The 24,747-nt window shown below is 40.1% G+C and overlaps 2 protein-coding genes across 8 annotated transcripts in view; both read left to right on the top strand.

The window, feature by feature from the left end:
- The window catches only part of LOC144016498 (CUGBP Elav-like family member 2), a 37,867-nt gene extending 22,486 nt beyond the window's left edge, over positions 1 to 15,381 (top strand). For 2 of the 7 annotated variants that reach the window (XM_077517704.1, XM_077517707.1), the window contains 10 exons: positions 1,750 to 1,798; positions 2,241 to 2,375; positions 3,164 to 3,243; positions 5,147 to 5,308; positions 6,913 to 6,973; positions 7,151 to 7,285; positions 8,005 to 8,133; positions 8,849 to 9,025; positions 9,116 to 9,262; positions 10,319 to 15,381. In XM_077517704.1, coding sequence (XP_077373830.1) covers positions 1,750 to 1,798; positions 2,241 to 2,375; positions 3,164 to 3,243; positions 5,147 to 5,308; positions 6,913 to 6,973; positions 7,151 to 7,285; positions 8,005 to 8,133; positions 8,849 to 9,025; positions 9,116 to 9,262; positions 10,319 to 10,446 — 1,203 coding nt within the window. In that variant the 3' untranslated portion in view covers positions 10,447 to 15,381. Of the gene's footprint in view, positions 1 to 1,749; positions 1,799 to 2,240; positions 2,376 to 3,163; positions 3,244 to 5,146; positions 5,309 to 6,912; positions 6,974 to 7,150; positions 7,286 to 8,004; positions 8,134 to 8,848; positions 9,263 to 10,318 lie in introns of all 7 variants that reach the window. The other 5 variants (XM_077517705.1, XM_077517708.1, XM_077517702.1 and 2 more) reach the window with 3 other exon arrangements.
- Positions 15,382 to 17,327: 1,946 nt separating this feature from the next.
- dhtkd1 (dehydrogenase E1 and transketolase domain containing 1) overlaps positions 17,328 to 24,747 on the top strand; it is a 15,472-nt gene continuing 8,052 nt past the window's right edge. The window contains exons 1-7 of the mRNA XM_077517697.1: positions 17,328 to 17,697; positions 19,040 to 19,192; positions 21,957 to 22,168; positions 22,253 to 22,447; positions 22,710 to 22,979; positions 23,931 to 24,102; positions 24,195 to 24,393. Coding sequence (XP_077373823.1) covers positions 17,520 to 17,697; positions 19,040 to 19,192; positions 21,957 to 22,168; positions 22,253 to 22,447; positions 22,710 to 22,979; positions 23,931 to 24,102; positions 24,195 to 24,393 — 1,379 coding nt within the window. The 5' untranslated portion in view covers positions 17,328 to 17,519. The remainder of the gene's footprint in view (positions 17,698 to 19,039; positions 19,193 to 21,956; positions 22,169 to 22,252; positions 22,448 to 22,709; positions 22,980 to 23,930; positions 24,103 to 24,194; positions 24,394 to 24,747) is intronic.

Below are 24,747 nucleotides of genomic sequence, written 5' to 3'. Positions count from 1 at the left end.
TCATTCCAGATTTCACTCTCTCCTCGGTCAGTGATGCTCGCCAGTAGCCATACCGAGCGGGCCATCTGTCTGCTTCTCTTTATGCTTGTCAAAAAAAAAAAAAGCAAATCCACCACCGAGTTTTTTTTCTTTTCATACGTACAAGCTGCTACAGCCTCTCGTGGGTGTTGTTTATTCTTTGGCGCCACATGGCAGGTAAAATGTGCTTAAAAAATATTGATTGGGGCGAAGTCGTGCGAGGACAAAAAAAAAGAGAAAAGGGGGGAAAAAAAGAAAAGAGAGACGCTCCATTAAAGCTGCGGTGAAGAAATTTCAGATCCTTGAGCGCTTGTTCTGCAGACACCCCAACCCGCCCACTCGCATTATGAAGAGTGAAAATGTTCCGAGACTATTATTGTGCCGCTCGGGCTCGACGCAGCCTGGCCTATTTATATAATGTGTTGCCACGGCGCTCACAAATGTCTAATGAGATGCATTACCCCCCCCCCCCACAAAAAGACCCACAAAACAAAATCTCTTTGCTACTAAAACCTCGCTTTACATCTCGGACTGCGCGGAGGTGAATTGCTGGTCAAGATGCAGATGAAGCTGGAGGAAATCGATGACAATAAAAGTGCAAAGCGGAGAACTTGATCCTTTGCTAGCAAAGCGAATGAGTGCAGAAGGGAAGGGGAAGGCTGTCAGCAGCAGGAGTGCGAAGAGAAATGCGACATAATGAGCTGGAGTGACTATTTGGGATGGAACGATATCCAAACATCATGATACGATAATCACCACGATATTGTGGGGATGTTGGCGATACAAAAATAGGTCACAATATTGTAAAAAAAAAAAAAAAACCAATATTGTGCTTTTGGACATTACAGCAATGCATATAAACAACCTACAATTTCTAGTAACACTGAACTCATTTTGACTGAAGCAACCCACTTCGCTACTGGCTGTTTTACTGGATTTTGACTTGATTTGCAAGGCCCACAGGATATTGTGTTCTATTGCTATAAAAACATGGAACCTACCAAAAGCAAGATTAGCGTCTCTTCTTTCATCAGGGAAAAAAAAAAAAAGTACCTTTCTACCGGTTTCAGTTTTGCAGCAATTAACATTCGAATATAGCTAAGTTTCATCATTATTCACAAATATAATCAAAATTCTAAGTAATTCTCAATCTGGTTGATCTCTTATACTTATGCTGCCACCGTGTGGGCATTTTTGTAATAACTACCATTTCTCCATCTGTTCTTTGCAGTTGAGAGGCTTCATCAGACTTCTGCATGCTCTAGCATAAAAAAAAAACCAAAAAGCGAATAAATACGTCTTGGTAAAATTTGAAATCGAACGTATTTATACGTTTTTGGGAGCAAATGAGTTCATATTGAGGCACTTAGTTGCTAATGCGCGCACTTATTGACTCGGTTCACAAGCATATCACGTGCCGCGTCATCTGACCATTAGCATGGATATTAGGGCCAAAACATGCCTTGTAAAAATTAAACGGCACTAAAAAACTAGCCACCAGAGGGTGCTAGAAACTGCACAAATGGAAGTCAACCTGACTTTTATAACAGATGTGCTGCTTTTAAAATTGTGAGATGACAACGATGGCAATATAATGTGGCAGTTTTAATAACACGATATCACGGCATTGCCGTTATCGTTACATCCCCAGTGCCTACGTGGTTCATGGACGATTGTGGCCGCTTGCACTTGGAACAATTAAATAATCTCCTTCCACACTCCCCTCCACAGATGCATCATCCCATCCAGATGAAACCAGCTGACAGTGAGAAAACCAGCGGTAAGTGTAATTTTTTTCTTTTTTTCTTTTTTTTTCTTCTCGTGTGAAGGTCGTAGTTGAGGTAATGGCAGGGCAAGAAAATTTCTACATAGCGGCGAGCACTCGCAGGATTAAAGGCTTTATAAAAAGGCAGCAAGCGAGCGCAGGTATGGGAGGTGGGATGGGGGAGGAGGCGGTGAGCACAAAAATGGATGATGATACATCATCATCTTGTGCCTGGAGGAGCAGACATGGAGGGGAAACAAAGCCTGTAAGTTGTACAGATTTGTTCTGGCGCCGAGTTGGAGGTTGAGAACGTGGCAGCGTGACAAGGCGGCGCCGGCAACAAGAAAGGGAAGAAAGGAGCGAGGCGAAAGGTGCAAGGGTTGTCATTGCGCCATAATTGTGAAAAGTGAAAAGCTTTTTTTTTGTTTTGTTTTTTGTTTTGTTTTGGTCTCCGCAGCGGTGGAAGACAGAAAACTGTTCATCGGAATGGTTTCAAAGAAATACGGCGAGAACGAGGTCAGGATGATGTTCTCGTCCTTCGGCCAGCTGGAGGAGTGTCGAATCCTGCGCGGACCGGACGGGCAGAGCCGAGGTAAGTGGCCCCTCCCCCCCGCCGCCCCCGTCACCTCTCCAAATAAAAACGCTTTTCAAACGGTGCGACACTCGAGGCCCCCGCGCGGCACGCTGAAGGACGGCCGCGCCGCGTCGCGCCATTCGGCTACAATGGGCCCCCGTCGCCTTGGCAACTGCCGACTGGCTGCCTGTCTTCATTGGGCGGGCGCGGCTGGCAGACTCCTCCGGATCTTCGCTCGCGCCGCCTCTGCCGCACGCACGCGGCGAGGCCTGATTTAGCCCGTCGTCACGTTTCCACGAGGCTTTTCTGCCACATGAAAAGCTCCGAAGGGCCGCGTGGAAACCTTTTGAAGCGGCGGCGGCCGCCGATATCGCGACTGACATAAGCCGGCGAACGTCGCGTGTCAAACGGGCCCTTAACGGTTGTCCTCTTTGAAACATTTGCAGCTCCGTATGATAATGGTAGACGGGTGTGTATTTGTGTGCATATATATGTGTGTGTGTGTATATATGAAATCAGTGTTTTTCACCACACGGTCGAGCCTCTGTGGGTGGCACTTTTTTGAATCTGTCAAGTCACTGTGCTCATGTGTTACTGTTCCGTTGTCTTCTTTTCTCTGTGTGCTAACCAGTGAGGGTGGTTCTGTGTGCATTCTTTGTTACTGTGTAATGTGTTTTTTGGGGGTTCATAACGACTTGTCCAAACCTATTTTTTGTCTTGTTTTTGTTTCTTCTTGTCCCTCCCAATCTCCCCGTCCCCTCCCTCTCCTATTGTTCCCTCCTCCTCCTCCCCCCCTCCTCCTACAGGCTGTGCGTTTGTCACATTTGCTACCAGGTCAATGGCACAGAATGCAATCAAAACCATGCATCACTCTCAGACTATGGAGGTACTGTATCCCCCTCAGCACCTATTTCTACCCCCCCTCCCCTCCCCCTTCTTCACATACTCTGCTGCCCCCATGTGTTGGAAAGACTTCAACATGTCTAAGCCAGACGGTTAAAACTAAATAAATAAAAAAACAACAATAAATAAAAGAGAGACGTGTCTAAGAAAATTCTTGGATTACGTTGCACACGACTGCTGAACGGCAGCAAGATTAGAATTGAATTCAATTGATATCTTGGAACTGTCTAATGGGGACGTAACGATATCCAAACGTCACGATAGAATATTATCACGACCACAGTGCAATATTCGAAACGATATTGTGGGGAAGTTGGCGATTAATCACAGAAGAGTCTCAAAGGGCTTCACATGGCCACAGTTGACAAATACCAGCGACATCCCCTGATCAAACCACAAAAGGGCAAGGAAAAACTATTTATTTTATTTTATTTTATTTTTTAACTCATTCGCTCCCAGCCATTTTCACAGAAACAATCCTGTTCGCTCCCGGCTGTTTTACTGGAATTTGACTTATTTTGCAAAGCCCACAGAATATTGTTGTATTATTATAAAAACATGTAACCTGACAAAAGAAAGATTAAAGTCTCTTCTTTCATCAGGAAAAAAAAAAACGTAATTTCTATTTCCGTTTTGCAGCAATTAGCATTAGAATATAGCTAAGTTTAATCCATTTTCACAAAGCTATTTAAAATTGTAATTGAGCTTTTTTCAACATGGCCTTGGTTGATTTCCTTTGATCTGCTGCCACCTGTTGGCCGTTTGTGTAATAACTACCATTTCTGCAACCATTCTTTGCAGTTGAAAGGCTGCATCAAAGCCTTCTGTATGCTCAAGTATAAAAAAAAAAAAAAAAAAAAAAGCAAACAAACATATAAATACGTCTTTGGGACACTTAAAAAAAAAAGCTATATTCAAACTGTATTTGTAAGTTATTGGGAGCAAATGAGTTAACAAGGCACAATATTGTAAAAAAAATAAAAAAATTAGCTCATTCATACAAAATAAATAAATAAATAAATAAATATATATATATATATATATATATATATATAAAAAACAAACATAAAATCTCTAATAACACTTTTCACAGGGATAGTTATCGTTTACACCCCTAGCGTCTTCATTTTCAAACAGGCCAAAGCGACGCTCCAGTTTTTCGTCCTCGCATAGCCACGAGAGTCTCGCAAGTGGGGCGGCAATAATTTGACAGCGAGTAAATCGGACGCTCCACCCCCACCAAGCGAGTTCAATCATCGGCCCCAGCAAACGATCTCGTCCTCACCTAGATTGAAATTGGTCCCGAGTAGGCATGGGACCGAAAGCCATTTATTTTCCTAGTCCAGTCCGCCTCCTGGTTGAGCTCTCGACCCTGGAGAGGAAAAAAGAAAAAAAAAAAAGGCTTTGCAGCGCATGCCGTTGTCTCCTCATGCATCTGTCCGAGCCGTTCTGTGTCTGTTTGTCCGCACCGTTGATTGTTTTTGCACTTTTTCCCCCCCGTCGCCGTCTGCTGCCATTTTGCCTTGTCTTGATTTGCCATCGCTGTCTTCATTTTGTCGTCTGTGGACTCCATTCAGGGCCCCAAAAGAGCTTCACTTGTCTGCCGCATCGTCCCGTTGCCCTCTCTGGAATGTGACCTGGCTCGGCTTATGCATGGCACATTTGTCTTCTCTGTTTTAGCTTTCATATGAATGCAGCGGCCATTACAAAAAAAAAAAAAAAGAAGAAACTTAAGACATGGACGACACCCCTTTCCCACACTTTTGACCCTGATTTGATTTTAAGTTCTCGATGCAAATTCCTCCCCAACTTTCCGGCTTGTTTTTTATTTTTATTTTTTTTTGTGTGCGCGTCTGAAGCAGTTTGAATGTCGCTGTCGCTTTCAGGGCTGCTCCTCGCCTCTGGTGGTGAAGTTCGCCGACACGCAGCGGGATAAGGAGCAGCGACGTCTGCAGCAGCAACTGGTGCAGCAGATCCAGCAGCTCAACAGCGCCTCCACCTGGGGGAACCTGGCCGGATTGGGAAGCCTCACGCCTCAGTACCTGGCGGTAAGTCTCAGATATTATTTAAAGCATTAAATTGAAAGGATTTCAAAACATTTGATGTCTTAAAAAGTATCATATTCACTAGTATATGGAGTGAAAGCCTTTTTATTTTTATTTACTGCAGCTGAAACTTCGCCATAATAGTCCATTTACAAGCTTTTTAAGAATAGATGTACTCCTCCAACATTCTTTAAACACATTTGGACTCATGAAAACACACACTCATCAAAAGATACTTTTTAACTCATTGACTGGCAGCTGTTTTCACAGAAGCAATCCCCTTCACTATTTTACTGGATTTTGACTGATTTTGCAAGGCCCACATATTATTGTTCTATTGCTATAAAGTCATGGAAGCAACCACAAAAAAAAAGAAAAGATTAGTCTTTTCTTTCATCAGGCAAAAAAAGTATATTTCTATCGGTTTCCGTTTTGCAGCAATTAGCATTAGAATATAGCTTTGAATTGTGGGGAAACGGCTTTTTTTCATGCCCCTGGTTGGTCTCTTATACTCTGCTGCCACCTGCTGGCCGTTTTTGTAACTATTACCATTTTTTTCACCCCTTTCACTGCAGTTGGGAGGCTGCATCAAAGCCTTCTGTATGCTCTAGCATTAAAAAAAATAAAATAAAAATATATATATATATATATATATATATATATATATATATATATATATATATATATATATATATATATATATATATATATATATATATATATATATATATATATATATATATATATATATATATATATATATACATATACACACGCACACATATACTTACTGGAAAGCTGAGACAGAACAAAAAATAACAATCAACCAAACCATACAATGAAATTCCACTAGCTTAATGCTAACTTTCCGTGTGAAAACTAGCATGGGTTAAACCTTAAAATGTAACTTTTAATGCACAGAGCAGCATTACATGCCACAAAAGAATGAAATATTGTATATTGTGACACCAAAAATGTTGAACCTAAGCATCATTGAGACCTCAGTGCTGTTGTTGCAGGGAAGGCAAAAATAAAAATATTGCTTTAAAAAAAGGGTCTCAAACTCAAATTATTTTGTGGGTGACTCTGGGTCGTTTCGAGTATTTCACAAAGAAAGGAGTTCAACTATACTACTCATGATAGCAAAAATCCACGTGAACCCAACAAATTCTTCAAAAAAAAAACACACAAAACAAAATATACGTTTTCCAAAGTAACCAAAAAGAAAATGATGGACAAAAAAAATTATCAAATCATCCTGCAAAAAAAAACAACAAAAAAACCATGCCACGAGACCACTGCTTTTACCGGTTTGCTTTTTATCATTCTTCACTTTGTAATCCTGCCAATGCTTTGCGATTTTCATCTTGAACACGCAAGACAAATACGAGCGGCTTGGCTTCTCTCTCTCTCGCTCGACTTGTGCTCGCTTGACCACTCGTTTGATCTTCAAGCAGCCAGCGTGAGACGTAACGCGAAGAGCCCGCCATCTATTTTTGCGTTGCGCTCTCGCCTTCAAGTCGCCGACCGGCATCAAATGTAACCTTTTCCCCGCCCACCTCCGCATGAAACTAACGCCGCCTTTTCCGATTCCGTTCCTCCCCCAGTTGCTGCAACAGGCCGCGTCCACGAGCAACCAGAGCAGTTTCAACAGTATTCAGAGGCTCGGTGAGTCCGCTCGTCAAGATGGACATTCTTCATTCAACATGTACATTCTTCCACGCCGCGTCCGTTGACTGCAGAGCAAATGACTCATTCGCCTCCATTGCTTGATTGACTGCGAGACTCTGAAGAAAATGTTTGTTACACCTCGCAAGCGACTTGCGTAACTGTTGTTGTTTCTAGGGGTGAATCCCATCCAGCTGCAGAATTTGGCCACATTAGCCGCCGCCGCCGCCGCGGCGCAAAGTTCCGCCAGTCCCACCTCCTCCGCCGGCCTGTCGGCCGCCACCAGTGCGCTCGGAGCGCTGGCCAGTCCAGGTGATGTTCAGTTGTGGTCATTTTAGCCGCCATTTTCAAATTTAGTCCGGTTTCAGTCACGCTTGTTAGTTTTTAAATCACAGTTAGTCGACCTCATCCTGTTTTTATTTAGTCCATTTTTTAGTCGACTATAAATCGAGCATTTTATTCTTTTTTTATTTTTTTATTTTTTTATTTTTTATTTTTTGAGAAAAAAAAAATTCCTCATCTCAAAAGTTACATTACATCAGAAACAATCGTAAAGATTATTTAGCATAGAGAAATTAGCTATAAATTGGCCATTTGCTTTAATTGTTGAATACATTAGTTTTGCCTTTTCCATCCATCTTTTTTTTTTTGTCTACCAAAAATAAATGTCCTTTTCTACTACATTCCAACGTATTCAAATGTATCTCTACTGGTTGTACCTCCCACAATGGACTTCTGGTGTTGTGCCCTCGCACCTAATCAAGTGTCCAGCAGGTGTAAACGAAGCACGAAGCTCTGCTGCTCTTTGTCATGCAGCCTGCAGATGACGGAGCTGAAAATTGGCCATTCAAATGAATTCTATTCAAATTAAACATCTGCGTGCAATTTGATGAGCGCCGTAAAGTTGCGTAAATATACAGCGTGCATCTCTGCTTTTCTCCAGATTGTATGTATGCATGTTTTTTTGTTGTTGTTGTATGTGGCATCGCCCCCGCGTTGAATCCGTATGTCGTGTTTTTCCCTTTCACCAGCCGGCTCGACAGTGGGTTCCAGTGCCAGTGCCGCCATGAACACGTTGGCATCTCTGGGCACCCTGCAGGGTCTCACTGGGGCCTCCGTCGGCCTCAACAACCTCAACGCGCTCACCAGCGGCGTCGGCGGTAAGGACGGCTTGGGCGCCAAGCAGATATTTGGAGTAAAAAAATAATAAAAATTTTCGTGCAAAAGTAAAAAATTTAAATTCATTTTTATTTCTACTCTAAACAGTTTTTTTTTTTTTTTTTTTTTTAGCTTAACCTTTACATTTAATAGTGGCGTCTCCATCCATCTATTTTTATTTGAATTTTCAAGAAATGTAAAAATAAAACTGAATGGAAATGGTAGAAAGTAAAAAGTTTTTATCCTTCGATGGGTGAATTTTAAAGTGTATAAAAAAGGAAAATGTGAATTTTGGCTATGGGAACAGGTTTTGCGAATAACTGCTGGCCAAAAAAAATGTATGTTTGGGGGGGATGATAAAACAGAAATCTTTTTGGGATTAGAAGCAAATATTAATGAATTAATTATTTTCAATATTATTATTATATTTATTTTAAATTAATAAAAAAAATAAAATAAAAATAAACCATTTTAGATGGGAAAACAGCAAGGAAACGCTCCAATTTCTGAAGAATTACAAAAGCAAACTCATGGCGTCATTGAACGGCCTGACGAGTGTTCCACATCACTTTGCTAACATTTACAACTGAGTCAGAAAACCCCCAAAACCACACACCTATTATAGGTTGGTGTGTAAGAAAAAAACCAGTTTGAAGTGGAAAAAGGTTCTTGGGTGGCTTCATTTTTTTTCCATTGCTGATGTTTTTTGTGTCTTAGGGATGGGAGCGCTGAACGGCGGCCTGGGCTCGTCCATGGCCAACGGCTCGGCGGCGACCTCCATGGACGCGCTGACCCAGGCCTACTCGGGGATGCAGCAGTACACGGCCTCGGCGCTGCCCTCCCTCTACCCGCAGCCGCTCCTGCAGCAGAGCATCCCGGGACACCAGAAGGAAGGTGAGCTCGCCACGCCCGCAACGTCGCGCGTTGGGACACGCCGCCGTCTAACGGGAGCTCCCGCCCCCTTTTTGTTTTGCCAAAATGGAGTAGGGCCAGAGGGCGCCAACCTGTTCATCTACCACCTGCCGCAGGAGTTTGGGGACCAGGACCTTCTGCAGATGTTCATGCCCTTCGGGAACGTCGTGTCGGCCAAAGTCTTCATCGACAAGCAGACCAATCTGAGCAAGTGCTTTGGTGAGTGCTCGCCGGCGCCATTTATACGATGATGCTCGTTTTTTGACACGCAAATCTTAATGTGCCTGAAGTGATGGAAATTTTGTCTGATTCCCCACAATTTCAGAACTTTGTCAGCTTTAAAATAACTTTAATTTTTTATTTTTTTTGCCTTAAATAACTATGTCCAAGGTTTGTCATATCTTTGTTAGCTTTTGTCAGATTCTTTATTTAATATCCCCATTTTTTTTTTTTTTTTTTTTTTTTTTTTTTGGAGGCGCAGTAAATGTTTTTGTCCATTCCTACGGTGGCGATGGAACCCAAATTTGAGTCACTAAACCTAATGCCTATTTGCCTAACTCATTTTTGTCATGTTTGTCCATTTTTTATTTATCTATTTATTTATTTGTATCTGTCAGATTTTTTTTCTCCTCACCTGGTTTTGGCTGTTGTTTTGCAATATTTTTGCCTTTTTTTTTTTTTTTGCTTGCCAATTTAAAAAAAAAATCTTTTTTTTTTTTTTTTTACTCATTTTTGTCACATTTGATAATTTTTATTTAATTCTTTTATTTGTACCTGTCAGATTTTTCTCTTTTTTTTTTGGGTGTTCAATATTTTTTCCATTTTTTTAAGCTACATTTTTTTCAAAACTTTTTGATTATGTTTTTGCCAGATTTTTGTAATTGTGTCAGCTTGGCAAAATATTTTACAATTATTTTTTTAATAATATATAAAATGTGTTTTTGTTGCAATAATAATTCATTACATTTGGAAGCGCCTTTCAAGACCTTCAAAACTAAATTTAAAACAAAAGTTGCACACATTTTGATAGAATTATGACTATTTTTGGATTAATTTTTAAATAAAATAAATACTTTAGAATCTTTGTAGCTTTTTTTCATCATACTTGTAAGACTGTGTTTTTTATTTTATTTATTTATTTATTTTTTTATATCAGCTAATTGCAATTGTTTGGCCGCAGCTAGACGTTAGAAATACGTACGTTTGTCATGCGAATTGACGAATGGACGGTCTGACGGCGTGCGTGCGTGTGCGTGTGCGTGCGTGCGTCCTCAGGCTTCGTGAGCTACGACAATCCGGTGTCGGCGCAAGCCGCCATCCAGGCCATGAACGGCTTCCAGATCGGAATGAAGCGGCTGAAGGTTCAGCTGAAGCGTTCCAAGAACGACAGCAAGCCCTACTGATCCCGCCCCCTTCTTCCCCCTCCCCCTCCCCAGCTCTAATGCTAGCAATGCTAGGGTAAGTTCGCCCCTTCCGGCCAGTCACCACAGCACAGACTCAGTTAGGGCGGGGCAGGGGGCGGAGAAAGGAGCCCTGTGGCTTCCCTTCAACAAAAAAAAACAAGTTTGCAATGATCTCTTCACGTCTACTGTATTTCATTCCTGCTGTCTGATCTGAAATATTTTAATGTATGATTATTTATGACTATCACTGGAGTCGCTAGTGTAGAGCGTCGGGGTTTTTTTTTCTTCTTTTTGTTGACTTTTCTTCCCATGCCTTTTTTTGTTTTGTTTTCATTTGCCTTCAGCTGAAGCTCAGACAGGTTAACTTAAAGTTTTTTTTGTTTTTTGTTTTTTTTTCCAAGGGCCAAAGCCGTGACCGCCATCACTCGTTCTTGTCTGTCTGTCAGTTTGTCCTTAACACCCTCCCTGCAGTCATTCCATCCATCCGGGCACGACACCGGATGGATCTTTTTCGGTGCCAAGCATGTCGGGAGTCCATTTTGTTGTCACGTCGTCCTCTTTTGTAGTCCAGTCCGTCTTTTTGTTTTTGTGTGTCGGCGGAAGTCGTCGTGGACGTCGTCTCGTTTACCGTTTGACTGTTTGTTGTTGCCCTCTGTCACGCCCCCCCCCCCCCCCTCCCCCTGCTGGTTATTTTCATACTTATTATTGTTAATTGATAGAAGCAAATGCGTGATTTTTTATTTATTTTTTTTAAATTGGCTACTAAAGAAAGTCGCCATCGTTGTAATTTTGAATGTTTGAGATATAACTGTGCACATTAAAGCTGCTCAATGTAGAAATTTTCCCCCAAAATATCTTTCCAATAGCTTGGACTCGGGTTTGAATGAGGGCTATGTAATTAATTGCAATATTCAATTACATTTTCGATTATTACAGCACACAATTACAAAATTGGCATAATTGTAAACAAAAATAAAAGATTAATACTAATTTGATTTGTTTTAAATGCTCATATTTGCATAATTGCAAATTGCATAATCATAGTGTTTTTAATGAAATTTATTGGTCTAAATATTTTTTTTTTATATTTAATCATTCTTGTTTTGCACCAAAAAAAAAAAAATCTAATGATGATTTCAATTATTACCAAATAAATCATGATTAATATTTTCTACATAATGGAGCAGCCTTAGTTTGAATTTCCCGCCCTTTGTGTGCAGATGTTGCGACGCCACATGCACATTATGCACATTATGCACATGAAGAAGGGAGTGTGCAGTTTCATTGTTGGCCACATGTGGCAGTAGCAATTCGGAATTAATTCAGTTTCCTGCATTGAGTAGCTTCAAAGAAGTAAAACTTGACGGTTACCAAAACGGTTGTCGATTTTAATTGTTGAAGCTCAAATGTGAACATCGCGTCTCATCGACGATCACCAAATTAGCTTCCAGCGTTTTCCGTCTGGGCAAATGGGCGGCCATTTTGTTTTGTTTTTTTTTGGGGGGGGGGGGGGACCCAGCCATGTGTCGATTTGTTGTTTTTTGTGCCTCATGGCTAAAACGATTCTTGTGCCGTGGCCCTAACGTTTCTCCTCTTTGTCCTCTTTCTTTCCTCTCTCTCTCTCTCTGTCTGTTTCTTGTGTTTTTTATTCCCTTTGTTTTATTTTTAGAACAAATCTCCATGCCTGTTTGCTCACCGTTAGCCTAGCATGTCTTCATGATGTTGAAAGGCGCAGGCTCCTCCTCCTCCTCATCCTCACCACCAACCATTGTCTGTGATGTCTCTCTAAGCTCGCCTGACCAATTCCTGGCCCCGCCCACTTAGCGCAACCCGACTTGTCTTCTGCATGCCGTGTTTCATCATTTTTTGTGTTTTTTGTTTCGAAATGTGACAAGATGGGAGAGAGGTCAAGCAAAAGTAATGTGAAAACGTACCTACGTTCAATTTTTTTTTTTTTTTTTTTTTTGACGAATGTTTTAAAAACCTGTGGGATTTCTTATTTTAGATTTTTTTTTTAAATACATTTCTTTGTATTACCTCTCTCGGTTAGGTTACATACAGGGATTGGCACGCCAGCTGTGCTATTTGGTGCCATTAGCAATATGTTCAAGAAGAGCAAAGGCTTGGAAACCACTTTTTTTTTTTTATTATTATTTGTCCTCGACCATTAAAAACCCCCGTCGGCGCTCGTTAATGATTTAGCGGGCAGTGTGATTTTTTTTTTTTTTTCTTCTTCCCCCTTTTGTTCTCCATTAAGGCTATTTAAAATGAGATTTTCTTTTCATTTACACAATTATTCAGTGTATTTACATTTTTATTTTTAGTTTTTAACCTTACCAATGGCACAATAAAAGGTACATTTGCTCAGTTTGGAGGAATGACTACCTAAACACGAGTCAAAACTTTTTTGTAGAAGTGATTCACAAATAGACAATCTGTGGTTGAAATGCACACTTTAGATGACTTATATTTTATACCATTGAATCTTCTCGAGGTCGAACTAACCAAACCCAGGCAAAAACCTTGGTGGGTGGGTTGTTTTTTTTTTTGGTGTAGATTTATGTTGTGATGTCATCTGTGTTGGGAAAGGGGGCGGGGGAAAGGAGAGGGGGAACTGTAGTACAAAAAAAACAAAAAACAAAAAATAGTTTGACAGTTATTTGGACGAAATCAAAACCACACTTGAAGTTGAGAATTCCTCTGCATTTTTGAGAATTTTTCACTTTTTTTGTGTTAGCATGACTTGGTACGTCTTGTTGGTTTTTCTGTGAATTTATTTTTTTGTTTTTGTCATGGATTATGGATGCTTTCACTGTTTTTTGCGATGCCTCATGTGATTTACAATGTTTGTTAATCAAGCAGATGCCAGACAATGTCTTTTTTCCTTTTTTTCTTTTTTTCCTTTTTTTTTCCTTTTTTTTTTTTTTTTTTTTTTTTTTCTCTCCTTGTCAAAGTGTCAAAAGTTTGGAATGCTCACCCAAAAAAAAATGTGGGAGCCCCTGAAGACGAGACCACTCGGGCGGGCGTCAAAGCATTTTTTTTTTTTTTTCAACCCACAAAAATCCCACCACAGCGGTGTCGGTTTACAAACAAAAACAAACATTCCACTGCAGAGTTTACACTCGCCCAAAGGGGGCGATTATTATTATTATTATTTTATTTATTTTTTTCCTGTTTTATTGTATACCACCCCAACCCAACTGCACCCCACCTGCAAAAATTTTTGCGCTAATGAGTTGCCAACTCAGGGTTTTTCTTTTGGTGTGTGAGAAAAAAAATGACACATGTACAGCTTTTTTTTTTTTCTTTTTTTTTTTTGGGTTTTGTCACATTGTCTGCAACCCCCCCACCACGCCTCAGCCCCCTTTCCCCCAGTTTGGGAAAGAAAAAAAAAAAAAGTGCACAAAATTTGGTGTCGTCTTGTGAAGGAGCACTAAAGCACAAATATGGGAGCTTTTTTCTTGTTTGGGGCAACAAGTAGTGTGTGTATTTTTCTTTGGAATGCTTTTTACAGTGTTTTTCTATATCTCTCTCTATATATATATAATGCAATACAATAATGAAAGTGCCATACACGTCTAGAAAACTGCCTACACATCCTTATCAGGCCTTGGTTAGATTGCTGCACTTCGCCTTTTTTCTTTCTTTTTTTTTTGTGTGTCACTTGCTTCAACAGCACCCCCTAAAGGAAATATGATGTATGTCAATTAGTATCTGTTGTATTGTGACGTGAAGCATATATATGTAGAATATAAAACAAACACCCCCCATCCTCTTCTTCTATATCCAAATATGATATTTTGAAAGATGTGAGTTGATGCACTGGAACACTTTGCGACACCCACGTGGACTTGATTTGATGTGTATTTTTTTTTTTTTTTTTTTTAAAGAACCACTTTGTTAGTCGCGCATTGTTAATGTCTGTCTTGTGTGTGGTGAAGTGTTTAGCGATGGTGACCCTTACGACAAAAAAAAAAAAAAAAAAAGAAAAAAGAAAAAAGAAGCACAATGTACAGTCAAGTCTCACTTCAGGGGCTTCCATCACCAAATTTCAGCTCCAACAATCACTCCCGTCTTTTTGAATTAAAAAAACAAACAAAAAAACACACGAAATAAGTGCTTTTGTTTTTGGGACAAGTGTGGTCAGCTTTTGCATCCTCTTTTAGATAAGACGCATATAAGTGTATGCTTTCATCGTCTGATAAGCGGTCATTTTAACAGTTTTTGTTTATTTTTTTTTCTTTGTCTCGATAAAAAGCCAAAGTGGGTGCATCTTCTGTTTACTTGGTTGAACGAGGGTGAGATTTGAAAAAAAAAGGAAAAAAATCAATCCGAGGGCCCCCCCCCCCCGATTTCTACAACTGGTTGTTCATAATGTCTTTTGTACCAGTGACGCTTTTTTATATTGGAAAATTAAAAGAAGAGAAAAATCTAAATTTGTCTGGCCTCTCAATGTGGCCTCCTCGCCTTTTGACCAGGTTCTTTTTTTTTTTTTTTTGCTTGTTGCCGTCAACCTATTATTATTATTATTATTATTATCATTTTGTGTCTTTAAAACAAATACAAAAAAAAAAAAGTTGCCTGGTTTTGACTTTCCTCAGTTAGTGAATCCGTTTCTGTGGGGGTTGGGATCCTCCTCTAAAATGGTGGTAAGTTTCATGTTAGTATTTGTGCTGACAACGTGTGTGGATAATTGTCTTAGTTTAAGAGTTAACCGTTTAGTTTGAGCCTTGCTTTTTCTTAAAAAAAAAAAAATCTGTGTAGATTCTTTATTTTGTGTGTTATTTTTTTGGTTTTGTTTCTCTTTTCCTTCCCCCCCCCCCATTAGCAGAGTGTGTAGACGAGAAACTCTGTTCTTTTTTTTTTTTGGTCGATGTTTGTTCATATGTGGTGTGTTTCTTTGCCTCTGTCTCCAGATTAAACCATTTCCCCTAATATGGTCTTTGTGTGTGCTGTTTTGTTCCGTGGCGTACAAACATTACAAAATGCCCGCCAACCCCCACCACCGTGTTTATGTGTGATTGTGCCCATGTTTTGCAAACCCGTTTCACGTCGCTTGTGTTTATTTTATTCTCATGCTGCATTCGAGGATGGTCGGATATATCCGAGTTGATTTTTTTTTTTTTTTTTTATCCAGTTCCGACCTGAAAGCGTTCGAGGCGAAAATAAACAAGCAAAATGGCGGATAGTGATGTTTATTTTTTTATTTTATTAATTTTTTTTGGTCCTCGAAACTCAATTTAGCTTCATTTATAGTTATTTTCTAATCATTCCATACAGTTGAGTAGTTGACCGAATAATTTCATGCGGGGAGATTGCGGCATACTGTCACGTACGTTGCATTACGACAAGTTATGCTGAATATTTCTGAATGAAGAAAGCTATCTAGTTCTATACTCGAGTAAATTGTGTTTTACCATTCACGGTCTGTGGTCGCCGTTGTAGAGTGACGTCACTTGGAGTCGTCGGTGAAGTCGGGGTCTTTTTTTTTTTTTTTTTTTTTTTAAATATAACCGACTTCGCAAGTGGAATTTCCAAGTTCAAGGGGGCGTTCCGGTTCCTATGCTGCGTTCGAGGATGGTCGGAAGTCGGACTTTTCCGAGTTCAAACCTGGAATTAAAAAAGGACCCCGACTTCACCGGCGGACTACAATGTGACGTCACTCTGAATGGCAAAACACAATCCATAACTTCACGTAACAACGTACGTGAAAGTATTGCCGCTATATCGCTTCATGAAATTATACTGTAAACTACTTAACTGTATGCACTGCTTATGAAATAAGATGGACCCCAATGTATAAGCTATGAGCTTCTGTGGGTGTCCATTTTCCACAGTAAATAATTGTATCACTAGGTACTTGACTGTATTCGAATGCATTGTGGAAATAAACCAACAACAAGATTAAAACAATAAATGAAGCAAAATTGCAAAAAGGTAAGTTTTCTGGAGGTCAAATTCAGTTTTGAGGGCCAAAATAAACTTATTTATCACTATCCGCCATTTTGGTTGTTTACTTTCACCTCGAACGCTTTGAGGTCGGAACTGGGAAGTTGCAAACTCGGATATTTCCGACTTCCGACCACCCTCGAATGCAGCATTTCTTCCTGGTATGAACTCGGAAAATTCCAACTTCCGACTATCCTCGAATGCAGCATTTAGTTGTCACTTTGGTCTTGTTGATGTCAACTTTGACATAACCACCCTAAAGATGCTTCTATCGTTTTAGGCCGAACAGACTGCGGGTCACTTCATTTTAATTAACTGCTCCCAAATAAATTCACTGGAGTCAATGGTGCAATGTTTAGGATGCGCTTTGTTGACTTTTAGGCAGTGAAAGTTGATTCCTTTTCGCATAAATGGGCTTAAATAGAAGTAAAGTCAATATCTCGAGGCACATAATTGCTCGCAGTGGAGCAATATTAGGAACCAGTAGCATCAACAACAAATATATTCGTATTCTGTTTTGTTTTGACAATTTAGTAATGTTTATTTGTATTTCTATTTCACCCTCTCAGACTGCCAGACGTGGTGCTTAACATAGAACTCGAAATTACAAGTCTTGAGGAAGATGCCAGTCCACAAAGGCAACACGAGACATTTCTTTTCAACAACGAAAGCAAATTAATCAGAACAATTGCAGCCTTTAACATAAAAATCGAATTTACGAGTTGTGAGGCAGTATTTGAATGCATCACAACTCGTCCGCCACCTGTTGCCCACGTCATCATTGCCACGTGCTTCAAGGTAGGCCTATTTGGTGTACTGTATTTATAGAACATTCGATTAAAAAATGACAAAGAGTAAAAATGGAAGTCTAACATTTTTATTCATGCCCAAAAAGTTTCTCCAAACGCGACTATTATTCACTCGCAAGACTTTGGTGAAACCGGAAGTATGTTCGCTGGTGGCCAATGAGCTTTGACTCGGCGTCGTTGGCCAATCAGCTTCGATTAAGCGTTTCCTCCTCTACGCGCTCGACATACAGCAGAATGGCGGCCGTCCTACTCAAATAGCAGACAGCTACATATAACTCTGTTCTTTTTTTTTTTAGCCTCCCTAAAATTAAAACCATGTCAGCCGCTCTCTTCCTGCAAACCTCCGCGAGGAGGCTGCCGCTCGACGTGTTTCGCCGGGCAGGCGGCTGCCGCCGCCGTTACCACACCGAGAGAGGCGTCTACGGATACCGACCCAAACAGAGCCACGGCGAGGACAAGTTGCTGAACGACCGCATCGCACATTTAAATCAAGGTCAGCGTCCGCCACGGACTACTTTACAGGTTGACTACAACTAGAAAAGACGTGGACTCGAACCATATATGTACTGTAAAAACAGTTAAAAGATGCATTTCCACATGCCTTGCAGATGACATGTTCAGCACGTTGTATGCAACGATAGTTGTTTTAAAGTGCTACATAATGATGTCATGCTTAATGTTGGGATGATACTTTACGCCACTGGGCGTCATGCTGGCAAAGTGGTTGACAATTTAGCACGTCTGCCGAGGGGCGTGTTGGGGGGGGGTAAATGATCATCTCACATTTTTACTGCTTCTTGGTGGCTTAGAACTAAAACGATAAACTCGCAAGCGCTGAAATAAAATCACACAATGACAGTAATGCTTAACTAGCCGATCATCAAAAAGTCGTATGGCGGCAGGAAACGCACAAAAGAATCACTTCAAAAATAATTCTTGCCAGCAAGCATCTTGCACACAACATGCAAAAGAAGGGAAGGTTTTGATTTGAGTCATTTTCATTATTATTATTTGTGCAAGTCCAAATCCTCTGACATCAGTACTTACTGTACTTCATATGATTTACCCAAAACAAACTAATGGCCTCCCTGTTTGAGTTAAAACGACATTCATGGGTGTCGCGTGACTTGGGAAAACACTTTTTTGCCTACTATATATATATATATATATATATATATATATATATATATATATATAGTGTGTATGTATGTGTTTCCAATCAAACAATAACCCAATATGTGTCTAAGCTATGAAAACAGAGATAAAGTCTGTTTTTTTTCCCCCCTATTTGTTATCATAAGCCTTTTTATTTTTATTTTTATTTTATTTTTTTTTAAGCATTTTTTGTGACTGTTCTGCAAAGTGCTGGGAGTAATATTTTTGTCATCTTAGAATGTGTCTAATTGCAATAATAGTTGTTTTTATTAATAAAGATAAATAATATATGCCTAGAGTATCGTGTATGCTCTGTCTGCAGGTGTTTTTACTTTTTATATTCAAATATAAATGATTTAAACTAGTTTATTGCAACATAGGTGCATGTGTGGCATGTTTATGGTTAGGACAATGAGTCACAATAATGCGTTTTGTTTTATTTTTATCTTGAATCGTCTTTTATGAAGAATTGCTGACCATCATCTCGTATTTAAAAAACTCATTTGAGTTACTTGTAAATTGAGGTACTACTGCGTATACTTTTTGTGAGTGTGGCGATATCGATTTATGACATATAAAATACTTGCCTCAATGAATGTTGTGAAACGCTGGTGCCGAAAACGGATGGCCGGCCTTCGTCTATGTCTGCCTGACAAGTTGCGGGCGCTTCTGCTTTCTAGATCACGGCCTGGCCCGTCTGGTGGAAGCGTACCGAGCGCATGGACACAAGATGGCCAAAATTAACCCGCTGCTGGCCCAGAAGCCCGTCGTGGACAGCGTCCCCGAGATCGGCATGCTGACGGGCACCTTGAGTGGGAAGCTCAACACATCAGGTTGACCATTGTTCAGCGATCGTAAGAGTACTACAGTGAACGTGTACAATGGAGGACAAAAACTGCCAAAATTCAAAATAAATAAATAAATGACTAAAAGTGAAAATAAAAACTGATATAAAAAAGAATATAATTCGAAAATTATATACAAAAAACATATAAATGGTAAGGGTGTCACGATTTCGATTTTTTATCGAAATCGATCGAAATTACGTCACGATTTCGAGCATCGAAATAGAAGAGAGGACACACGATTCGATGCCCCCCCCCCGCGCCCGCCGCCACCGCCGCCACCGCCACCTCCCAGGAAAGCAAATGAGACGCAGCCATTCAGCTACTAGCTAACGGCACTTGTTAGCTGACTTCTCCTGCAGTCATGATGGCAAGCGCGGACAGACACAGCAATGGTGCTTCAAGCCGCTCCCGCTTCTCTCGTCACCAGTTTGGAAACATTTTGCGTTCCCGGTGAGTTATGTCGACAACGTTCACGTTGTCGATAAAAAGACCACAGTTGCAAGATATGCTATGTGCGCGTACTGTACTCGGCCACGGTGTTACGCCCGGCTCGTCAAGGGGAAGGGAAGTAACACAATAACAGAAAATATAGAGTAGATAAACACGGGTCGACTTTAACATCGGAGTAGTTTTAATTGAAATTTCAGGCAGGGGTTTGACAAGGGAGTGAAAGTGGAAGGTGAACAAATAATAACCGCATTTGACAGAACTGACAGAACGGAGGAGAAACAATAACTAATAGGGGTATAATACACGGATACACAATAGCGTCGCGCTGGCACAGTCGTCCAATCGGAGTGTCGCGCTGGCACAGTCGTCCAATCGGAGTGTCGCGCTGGCACAGTCCTCCAATCAGAGTGTCGCGCTGGCGCATTCAAACTGAAGTACTATTATACGGGCACCAGCCGACACAAACACACACATACATACTAGGGGAGCGGAGCCGGCGGCGGGCCCGAGCCGCCAGCCTATAACAACGGGAAACACGACAAACATGACGGGACATTTACGCAGGCATCACAAAGATTTAGATTTATCAAATTCAACTAGAAGTGGGAAAACAACGGTCCAACCAACTATTTCATCCTCATTTACAGTGAAACTTCCACACACTTCAGCTCGCGCGAAACGCCAGATCCATAGGTCTATTTATAGCAGCAGACCTGCAGCCTTGGAAAACGCTGGATTCAAACATTTAATTAGTGTACTTGAACCACGCTACAGTATGCCCAGCAACTGTAAATGTTGGGATATAGTTTGTTCAGGCTGTATTTGTTCCATGACTTTGGATACAATATATTTTTTGTTGTTGTTGCACATTGCACATTATTTTAAGAGGAACGCACAGCACACTGTTGTAACCAAAAACAGTCAATAGATGGCAGGCACCCACTGTGACTTTTTGTTTTTGTTTTTTTATTTTTTATTTTACACTTCAGTAAGAACAAGACGGTTAACTTTATATTGTAAATAAATTCTTTGAATTTGATCATTCCTGCCTAATGTCAATTATCATATATTACATAAATTTACACAAAAATAATATGGAAATTGCATCACCTATATGTAGCCGATCTTTTGAAATAAGATTTACTGTACAATGAATAGAACCAATGATCATAGACTAGCCTTAGCCTACAGAAGCATATGCCTCTGTGTTATAAAGTGGGGGAGCGGAAAAAAAAAAAAAAAAAAAATCGAAAAAAAAATCGAATCGTGACCCCAAAATCGAAATTTAAATCGAATCGTGGAGTTGGCGAATCGTGACACCCCTAATAAATGGAAATAAGAAAAAAATATTTTCCTAAATACATTTGTATTTAATTTTTATGTTTTTTTTTGTTTTTTTTCACTTTTAGTCTATTTATTTATTTAGTCAAGATAGATACGATCGTCGTCCATCGCTGGAGCTCTCCATTGCAAACCGGCAAGACTTCCTTGTTGTTCGCCAACCTGCTCACTCAACCAATGACAGGCAGTTTGCAACGGCGGAGTCCAACCCAAGACACGCTTAAGACCGCCCCCTCATTTTAATAACATTTCGACATGGCAGTACGGACCAAAACTGGCAAAAATCAAAATAAATAAATGACTAAATAAATAAATGACTAAAAGCGGAAATAAAAACTGATGTGAAAAAATATATAATTCAAAAATTAAATATTGATGTATTTTTTTGTTCTTTTTATTTCCATCTATATTTTTTTTTATATAATTTTCTCGTTATTTTTTTATATCCATTTTTATTTTCACTTTTAGTCATTTATTTATTTATTTATTTAGTCATTTATTTATTTTTGAATTTTGGCAGTTTTGGTCCTCCGTAGTGTACTTCAAGCAGTCTTTTTTTTTTTTTTTTTTTTTTGTCAAACCTCTTTTGAACATTTCGACTTGGCAATCCGGACCAAAACTGCCAAAATTCAAAATAAATAAATGACTAAATAAATAAAAGCAAAAATAAAAACGGATATAAAAAAATATATTTAAAAAATCAAATACAAATTATTTATTTATGTATTTTTTTTGTTCTTTTTATTTCCATCTATATTTTTTTTGGATATAATTTTCAAATTATATATTTTTTTATATCCATTTTTATTTTCACTATTGTTTATTTAGTCATTTATTTATTTTCAAGTAGTCATTTCGACTGTTTTTTTTTTTTTTGTCAAACCAGTTTTTGCCTTCACACATGGTTGAGAAAACTCCCACGCAGGTTTGTTATGACCTCCACGGTTGTTTTGCGCAGGTCTGCGCCACCTGGGCAAGACGGAGGCCTCGGTGGAGGAGGTCCAGGCCTACCTGGAGGAGGTCTATTGCGGCCACCTGTCGGTGGAGACCAGCCAGCTGTGCAGCGCCGACGAGAGGGAATGGATGACCGACCGTTTCGAGGAGCTCAAGACCACCACCTTCTCCTCGGATGAGAGGAGGAGCCTGGCCAAGCTCATGCTGGAGTCGCAGGTAGGCCCGAACGGCACGAGTCACCCCATTTTGGCAAAGTCAAGCGTCCCAAAGCGCCACGTGATCCGTTTTTACCCGCCGCAGGAATTTGACCACTTCTTGGCCACCAAATTTTCCACGGTGAAACGTTACGGCGGCGAAGGAGCAGAGAGCGTGATGGGCTTCTTCCACGAGCTCTTCCGGCGCTCGGCTCGGGCCGGCGTCACCGATGTCGTCATCGGCATGCCGCACCGAGGTCGACTCAACCTCCTCACGGGCCTGCTCGAGTTCCCGCCGGAGGTAAACGGCAGAAATGCGGCTGCGGGACAGCCAGGAGGGATGGAACGATATCCAAACATCACAATACGATAATTAGCACAATATTGTGGGGAGGTTGGTGATACAAAAAAAAAAAAAAAAAAAAAAAAAAAAAAAAGTCACAATATTGTAACAAAAAAAAAAAAAAAATCAATTGTGCCCCCTGCTGGCTGGTCAGGTACTGCAGTTAAGTGAAATATGCCTCCATTGATCATTGAAAAGGAGACTTCTATCTATTGTGTAGCTAATGTTCCGCAAGATGCGCGGCCTGAGCGAGTTCCCGGACACGTCGCCCGCCATCGGGGACGTCCTGTCCCACCTGACGTCGTCGGTGGACCTGGACGTGGGCCCGGGTCACCGTCTTCACGTCACCATGCTGCCCAACCCGTCCCACCTGGAGGCCATCAACCCGGTGGCTCAGGGCAAGACGCGGGCCATGCAGCAGCTCCGCAAGGAGGGCGACTACTCGCCCGACGAGCACGCCCGGCCGGGGGACCAAGTCCTCTGTTTGCAGGTTGGACTTTTGACTTTGGAAGGGAAGGCATGAGCATAAATGGACTTTTATTTTTCAATATTTTTTTGTACTTACAGTGAAGAATATTGCATATTTTTTTTCACAGAATTTTAAAATTAATTATTAGGGATGGGGATCATTTATACTTTTTAAAATTTTTGTATTTTAAATTTTTAATAAGATTTGCCTATTTACAATTAAATATTTTCAATGGATTAATTTTTTTTATGGATTTATTTGTTTTTGCTTATCTAATTAAATAATTCAATTGGTAAATTGATTTATTATAAATAACATGGAAAAAATAACTAACAATTTTACATCAATTTAAAAAAAATGGCCTAATGCTAATGAAAATAATTCCAATTAAAGTAACAAATTAAAGTACTTATTTTAGTATTGAAATGAACTATTATTACATATGTTACATACACATTTATCTATTCAATGCTAACTTTTTAAAAAATTTTATCTTGTAAAGTACAAAGTGATTTTGTACTTTTAAAACCTAATTATTAGGGATGGGGATTATTTACTTTTTTTTTTTTTTTTTTTTTTTTTTTTTTTTACATTTTTGTATTTCAATAAGATTTGCCTAATTACAATTTCATTAAAATTAACTTTTCAATGGATATATGAAATTTATGGATTTATTTATTTTTGCTCATTATCTAATGAAATAATTATATTGGTAAATTGATTATAAATAATACAATGGGAAAAAATAAACAATTTTACATTCATTAAAAAAAATGGCCCAATGCTAATGGAAATAATTCCAAATAAAGTAACAAATTAAAGTACTTATATTAGCATTAAATATTTTACATACACTTATCTATTCAATGCTATTTTTTTTCTTCATTTTTGATCTCATGTACAGTACAAATGATCTGACCTATGTGTGTTTTAAAAATATTCTTGTTATTATTTTTTTTTTGCGTGCGGCAGGTCCATGGCGACGGCTCGTTCCCCGGCCAGGGGATCGTTCCAGAAACTTTGACCCTCTCGAACCTTCCTCACTACCGAGTGGGCGGGAGCATCCACCTCATCGTCAACAACCAAGTGGGCTACACCACTCCGGCCGACAGGGGGAGATCCTCTTTGTACTGCAGCGACGTTGGTAAGTCAACTCCTTTCTAAAATCTTGCTTGAAAACTATTACAAAAAAACATCTCAGAACAAAACTCTGGCTTAAAAACACTCCCCCCTCAGGTAAAATGGTGAACTGCGCCGTGATCCACGTGAATGGCGACGACGCGGAGGCGGTGGTGCGGGCCACCCGGCTGGCGGTGGAGTACCAGCGGCACTTCAGGAAAGACGTCATCGTGGACCTCATCTGCTACCGCCAGTGGGGCCACAACGAACTGGATGAGCCTTTTTTCACCAACCCGGCCATGTACAAGATCATCCGGTCAGTTCAAAATGCAGCCAGCCCGACCTACCTTGCATTGCTCAGATTTGTGGGTCCTTGGGAATCAAGTGGCTGTTACGTCCATGACTATCAATGCTATGTTAGTCTGTCTAGGGTGTTTTGCATTGTTAGTATTAAGCTAAGTGGACTTTCTCAGGCTAAGCTATGTGGTTGTTTTATAGTCACAACATGCACTATTTCCATAATTTCTTTGTCTACAAGCCATTAAAAAGTCAATTAACTCATTGACTGGCAGCCATTTTGACTGAAGCAACCCCCTTCGCTCACGGCCGTTTTGATGGATTTTGACTGATTTTGCAAGGCCCACATAATATTGTGTTCTATTGCTATAAA

This window comes from Festucalex cinctus, chromosome 3, assembly GCF_051991245.1.
Source record: "Festucalex cinctus isolate MCC-2025b chromosome 3, RoL_Fcin_1.0, whole genome shotgun sequence".
In the NCBI taxonomy this organism is placed as follows: Eukaryota; Metazoa; Chordata; class Actinopteri; order Syngnathiformes; family Syngnathidae; genus Festucalex; species Festucalex cinctus.
This window is presented reverse-complemented; position numbering and strand designations above follow the sequence as displayed.